The sequence below is a fragment of the Meles meles genome, chromosome X (genome assembly GCF_922984935.1).
Source record: "Meles meles chromosome X, mMelMel3.1 paternal haplotype, whole genome shotgun sequence".
Lineage (NCBI taxonomy): Eukaryota > Metazoa > Chordata > Mammalia > Carnivora > Mustelidae > Meles > Meles meles.
The window spans coordinates 132,326,936-132,334,013 of record NC_060087.1 but is presented as its reverse complement, the minus strand read 5'-3'; the positions used below and the strand labels follow the sequence as shown (position 1 = coordinate 132,334,013).

Here is a 7,078-nt window from a genome sequence, read left to right as displayed (position 1 = left end):
TTGCCGAGTAGTATTTCATGGTACAGGTGTTTGGTTTAATCACTCATTCAATCGCAGGGTATTTGGGTTAGTTCCAGTTTTTAGCTCTTACAAATAAGCTGCTAAGAACATTTGTGTACAAATTTTTGTTCCATCATAGCTTCTCATTTTTCTGGGATAAATGTCCAGAAGTGCAAATGCTGGGTTGTATGATACATGGATGTTTAGCTTTATTAGAAATTCCCAAAGTCTTTTATAGAGTGGCTATACCATTTGCCATTCCTGTAATGTATAAGAGATCCAGTCTGTATGCTCAACGGCATCTGCTATTTTCACTATCTTTTTTTCTTTACCATTCTGTTAAGTATGTAATCATAATTCATTGCGGTTTTAATTCGCATTCCCTGATGACTACTGAAGTTCAACATCTTTTCATGTGCTTACTTGCCATCCATATATCCTCTTTAGTGAAGTGTCTATTCATGTCTTTTGTTCATTTTCAATTGGATGGCTTTTTTATTGACTTTGTGTAGTCTAGATTAATCAGACATATGGTTTGCAAATAATTTCTCTTAATGATTTCCTCCTCTTATTTTTTTTTACAGAGCAAAAGTTTTTCATTTTGATGAAGTCTAGTATATTGTTTTCCTTTTAGGACTGTGCTTTTTTGTAGTGAAGGCCAAGAGCTTGTTGCCTAGCCCAAGATCCTGATGATTTTTCTATGATACTTTTGCTAAAAGTTTTATAGTTTTACATCTTACATCTAAGTCCATGATATATTTTGAGTTAATTTCTGTCTAAGGTATGAAGTTTAGGTCGAAGTTCATTTTTTTTTTTTTTTGCCTATGGGTATCAATTACTCCAGCATAATTTGTTGAAAATACTGTCTATCATTACTCCACTGAAACACTTTTACACCTCTGTCAAAATCAGTTGAGCATAAACCACACTGTCTTGATTACTGTAGCTTTGTAGTAAGTCTTGACGTCAGGTGATGTGAGTCTTCCAACTTCTTCAAAATCGATTTAGCTTAATTAATTTTATACCTGGATATTTTCATTTTTCCTATAGGGAAAGAAAAGAACAGAGAAGAACTGTGGCTGTGGGAAATTAAGGACAATACAACATTTACACTCCGTATGCCCCACGGTAGTGGTTTTTAAACTTCAGTGTGCCTTGGAATCAGCTGAGGAGTTCACGAAGATTTCTAGGTTCCACCTCCAGGGATAAAGTTTGACCTGCAAGTACTTCTCACGCAGCTGGACTACACATTGAAATGTGAAAAAACAATAATCTAAGGAGAAACAAGAAGAAAAAAACAAAAACAAAACCCAACCTTTGTCACCATTGTTGGGATTGTTTTCTTTCTTCCCGCCTCCTCCAATGCCCTCTTTAATTTCTAGTATGCAATAGGCTTGACTCTTTTCTAAAGACGCACTTTAACCTTCTGTGGTTAAACATGGAAAGAATAATGCAACAGAACTTGTTAAAATATGATTTTTGTTACATCCTAGGTCCTTAATGTTTCTGGAGAAACAGATTTATATTATAATGGAAGTCCCCAGGTAAACAGGATCTGCCAAATAGGAATTTGCTTCAGAGTCAAATGTGCTGAAAGTCGGCTATTCGGTTAGGAAGGGTACTCAGGGAGATTCGACCTTTGTCAGGTATCCTCGATACCTAATATTTTGGAGATAAAGACGGAAGGCATAAGACATACGCCCCTCAGTGAGGGCTTACGAGTACAGGCGGGGTGCTAACGAGCCGCCTTCACTTCCTTCCATGAACACTAGGGCACTCATTTCCTCGTCCGACAGAAGTCTCGCAACTAGAAAGCTGAAGCACGGAACACTCTTTAGCTTACTCTACGGAGTGTCTAAAATGGAAAATAAAGACTCCAAAGTTAAGCAAAGGAAATTAACTCTTTCAGATATGCTCCCAGGACGTTTTACTACAAGACGCCCTCGCCGATCTACCCCCATGGCCTTTACCCCACTCCACTCCTCTACCTAAAGCAGCTTCACGTGCACTTGTGGGCCAGTCACAGGAAAGAGGCTCACTGAGTCCGAACACAACTTTCCGGAAGACAGCTCGTGTTGACTGCACCACTGAAACTCTCCCAGTGCACATAAAGAGCCTGTGTGGGTGCCCGTGAGCTTCCAGTCCACGCTTACCACACGAATGGAAGAAAGCAAGTCCGTTTACCCCATCGTCCTCCGACTACTCTAGGGCAGAGAGCTCTTGCATCAGCTCTTCCTTTTCCTGCTGCAACTCCTGCAGGTGCTGCTGGTTCTGCTCCAGCCTGTCCTCCAGCCACTGCAGGAGAGGCCCGCTGACCGCTGACATCTGGCTGCACAGATTCTTGGTAAACACTTCAACAGGAAAAACACGGTTGAGAGGACACCCCCCCGCCAGCGGCCCCCCGACCTGTGAGCACACACAGAAGGCCTAGCAGATGGTTTCGCATCTCTGGCCAGGAGAAAGACAGACGAGCTGAGCAAAGAAGACACCAGTTTTGAGGCTACCCTGAAGACCCCTAGAACCAAAAGTGAGAGAGAAGCAGAAAGATAGCCCGGTCTTTACTCCCTTACGCAAAAGGGCTAAGAACCATAGGTTTCTTTCCCCAGCCCTCGGGCCTTCGCACAGTGTAAATGACAAATGACCATAAGCCCTAGAGTGCAAGAACCCTGCTTTCTGCAAGTTAGCTTTCCACAAGTCCACTCGAAAAGTTGCTCAAGTGTTTCATGTATTTAAGAAATAAATACATTAATTTAACTCGCCTGAAAGCATCTGCTTCTCCCTCTCCCTCTGGCCCTCCACCCTGCTCATGCTCTCCCTCAAATAAATAAATAAAATCTTTTTAAAAAATGACTTTTTGAAAATGACCACTGTAATACTGTGGGGTATATCTTCCAGAATCGATATATATGACATTTGTGTGTACGTGTGTGCATTTGTATGTATACCTTTGAATAAAAACTGTAGGATTTCGGATGTTACTTTTTTACCACATAACAATGACATCTTTCTGCCTCAGTAAAGATTTGGCTTTCCTTCCTAAGGGCTGCACAATATTCATCAAAATGGATGTACCAATTTAAAGATTTCTTTCTTTTAGAGAGACAGAGAGAAAGAGAAAGAGTGCACGTGAGCAGGGCAGGGGCGGACAGGGAGGGAGAGGGAGATAGAGCCCCAAGCAGACTCCACACCGAGCATGGAGCACGATGAGGGGCTCCATTCACAACCCTGAGATCGTGACCTGAGCTGAAACCGTCAGACACGTAACCCACTGCACCGCCCAGGCGCCCATGGAGGTACCAGTTTAATGAGTCTGATGGACACGTCAAAGACACGTCGGCAGCATCCATTTTCTTTGCTACTATAAAGACTGCGGTTCATATCCCTTTACATTTATTTTTGCATACTTGTCCTACAAATTTCTGAAGGATACATTTCTAGAGGCGGAACTGCTAGATTCAAGTATATGTAAATCTCAAAACTGACAAGCCAGTGTGTTCCAGATTGGACCAAATTATACCTCCGGGAACAGTATATGGGAGCACTCCCTTCCTGCACATCCTCACCTAATTTTACCTCTCAATTTAATCTTTGCCAGAAGGTGAAAAACTGCCATCTAAATCCATACTTCTTCTAAAAACATTTATGAAGAATTTGATTCTTCTATAAAAGCCTTTCATTCTTTATTTTTTTAAAAGATTTTATTTATTTGAGAGAGAGACACAGCGAGAGAGGGAACACTAGCGGGGGGAGTGGGAGAGGGAGAAGCAGGCTCCCCGCTGAGCAGGGAGCCCAATGCGGGGCTCGATCCCAGGATCCCAGGATCATGACCTGAGCCGAATGTAGACACTTAACAACTGAGTCACCCAGGTGCCCTATAAGTCTTTTCATTCTTACTTAGTCAGCTTTTTCTGAGTTCGGATTATACTTAGGTCAGGTCTTCCCAGAGTTTGAAAAATATCCTCTTATATTTTCCTCCTTATTTTTCTAACTTTTAAAATGAGCTGTAAGGGGTGGGGCATTTCTGTTAAGTGTCTGTCTTCAGCTGAGGTCGTGATCTCAGGCTCCTGGGAGAGAGCGAGCCGGTGGAAATGTGCAGAAGGCAGGTGGAAATCTAGATGTAGAGTTCACACAGAGGTCTCTGTCTCTTTCTTTCTCAAATAAATAAATAAAAGCTTTAAAAAAACAAAATGAGCTATAAAGGTATAATTTATAGACAATGAAATGACCCCGTTGAAAGTGTACAGCTCACTGAGTTTGTGGTAACGACCCCTAGTGAAGAAACAGATCCTTTCCTTCAGCGCCGTTCCCTTTGCAGTCACCTCTGGGCCCGTGGCTGCTGACCCTCCTGCTGTCACCACAGCTTACTTTCGCCTACTCTTCAATGTCATATAAATGGAACAATAAACAATAGAGTATGTAGCATTTATTGCTTTGAAGTACCATATTTCTTAGATATAAATTCTTATACACAAATGGGTCCATTTGTGGGCTCTATTCAGTTCCACTGATTGATTTGTTCATTGTTTAGTTATTACCATCCTGTTCAAGTTACTGTGGCTTTAGACTATGACTATATGTAATGCACTACCAACTTCGAATTCTTTGTCATATTTTACTTCAAGATAGAAATGATGGGAGAGACATACCAAGCCATCTTTTAATTTTGTCTCAAAGTAATGGCCTATAACTTGAAAGCCTCTATTTCATCCTCACTGGTGACTTTGCCAGACACTGGGAAAGCCACACAAAGTGGCCTGGGAACCAGGGTTATTCACAGAGAAGGTATGGTATAGTAGATGCGTACGCTGGAGAAAAGCGATTTCGTATGTAAACTGTGTTGAGTTTTCTGCTCCTTGGCCTTGTATAGGAATTCTTTCTGTGTTTATTGACATGAAAAGATTCTTCCTTCATACCCTCCCTTTATCTGTCTGTCTCTCCCTCTCTTTCAATTCCCCCCGTAATACGCTGGTAGTGTGCTAGAACCAATTTAGATCGGCTCATGAAAGCCCATCTACTACTGAAATTTCAGAAGTCCGTGAGCTGGCTGATGCCATACCGGTTGTTTGAAATCAGCCATGGTAAGAGTATTAGACATTGGAAACTGGCAAACAGAAAAAATCAGGGCCCTTCCTCCTCCATGAGAACTGGGAATTAAACATGTACCAGCATAGCCCCTGAGAAAGTCGATCATAAAGTTCATTCCACTCGTTCTTCCAGCCTTACTCTAGGTAGCATATACAGTAAGGGTTTGCAGGGTTCGAGAGAAAAGCTGGGAGTGGGACTGATGAATAGCAAAGCTCTTGGAAAGGGAAATTCAAGGAGAACTTGAACCTATGACTTCAAGCACTTAAACTAGTTTTGTTTCTGTCAGCTGAGTATTTCAGAAATCACTGCCCATAATCTAGAAAAAGAAATTTTACCTGAGCCATTATGGATCTTGGTTACTGAGTCCAGATGTGTCAGGCTAAAGGGACAAAATAGTTTGGGTTAGCAGCAGAGCCGCAGGAAAGGGAAAACAAAATGATAAACTGCACCGGACCTTCGCGAATTGGATTAGAGGAATATGCATAATTTAAATTCCATTAGAGTAAAATGTTTCATGATTTGGAGGATATAATTTCAATCAGAACTTCAAGATAATTCAAAGAGATCACTTGAAATCACTGTCTCACTTCATACAGTCCACACTTCTTGGGCAAGACCCAGTGCTTGGCAGTAGGGCTACTGAGGTGTAATTGTTTGGTTTTTTCCTAACAACCAGAAGTATCATTGCCCTTGAAGGACCCAAAGTGCAGCGGGAGAGAAATGGATGTTAAATAGAATATGAGCACACTTTCTCCCAGAGAGGTGAAAGGAAAGGGACCTCCGGAAGAGGAAAAGAGGGACCAGGCCCCGAGAAGTCAAGATGAGAGAGGAGGGAGGGCTTTACCTGTGGATCCTCCTGTACGCATCCTGCTCCTCCTGGCACAGGATCTTGGGCAGCTCGACGGCTGACTCCAGGCACACTTTCCCGATGGTTACGTGAGGTACAATATGGATGGGGATTTCAATCCTCTCATACCTGCGAGACAATCAACTCAGGTCGGTTTCATGTTTCTTAGTCTCTAGCTTTATTTTGGTCTAATTGATGAAAAGGAATGATATATATTTAAGGCATACAAATTGATGTTTTGATATTGATATTTTGAGTAAAAGGAGCACCACACTCAAGCCAATTAACATATCCATTACCTTACATAGTTGCCTTTCTGTGTGTGTGTGGTAAGAATACTTGAGATCTACCTTGCTGGAACATTCCAAGTATATGACACTGTTCTGTTAACTGTAGTCACCATGCTGAGCAGTAGATCTCCAGAATTCATTCATCCTGAAACTTTGTACCCTTTGACCAACACTTCCTCATTTTCCCTTCCACCACTCCTGCCACGGCAACCACCATTCTACCCTCTGCTTCAACGAGTTTGCTATTTTTATTTACTTCAATGCCTCCACTGACAGACCTTTAGGTTGTTTTTGTATCTTGACTATCGCAAATAACTCTGCAAAGAACATTAGAGTACAGATACCATTTTTGAGATCCATACTTCATTGTCTTTGAATATATACCAAGAATGGGTTAGTTTTTAATGCCGAGTTGTCATAATCAGAAGTTTTCTATAAACTTAATAGAAATTTTGGGATACAGTATACTCGAAGATTAGACATCCCTGTCATTCATTTAGTAGCTCAACTTGAAACTTGACTGAATTCAAAATGAACTCACCTGGGGAGCAAATTAGAAGCCCATTTGCAGAGTCAATATTCCCCACTCTCCTAGAAAATGTTAGCCCAAAAGGCGCCTGGGTGGCTCAGTAGGTTAAAGCCTCTGCCCTCGGCTCAGGTCATGATCTCAGGGTCCTGGGATCGAGCCCTGCATCGGGCTCTCTGCTCCCCGGGGAGCCTGCTTCCTCCTTTCTCTCTGCCTGCCTCTCTGCCTACTTGTGATCTCTGTCTGTCAAATAAATAAATAAAATCTTAAAAGAAAATGTAAGCCCACTTTCAAAAATGTATCAGAGGCCTTGGGAGTTCAGGGTCCTTA

General features: G+C 41.9%; 1 protein-coding gene across 3 annotated transcripts in view; it reads right to left on the bottom strand.

Annotated features, from left to right (window-relative positions):
* The window catches only part of BRCC3 (BRCA1/BRCA2-containing complex subunit 3), a 53,683-nt gene continuing 46,605 nt past the window's right edge, over window positions 1–7,078 (bottom strand). For 2 of the 3 annotated variants that reach the window (XM_045995773.1, XM_045995774.1), the window contains 3 exons: window positions 5,930–6,061; window positions 5,421–5,464; window positions 2,184–2,351 (listed from right to left, as the gene is read on the bottom strand). In XM_045995773.1, coding sequence (XP_045851729.1) covers window positions 2,200–2,351; window positions 5,421–5,464; window positions 5,930–6,061 — 328 coding nt within the window. In that variant the 3' untranslated portion in view covers window positions 2,184–2,199. Of the gene's footprint in view, window positions 1,045–2,183; window positions 2,352–5,420; window positions 5,465–5,929; window positions 6,062–7,078 lie in introns of those variants that run through there. The other variant, XM_045995772.1, reaches the window with a different exon arrangement.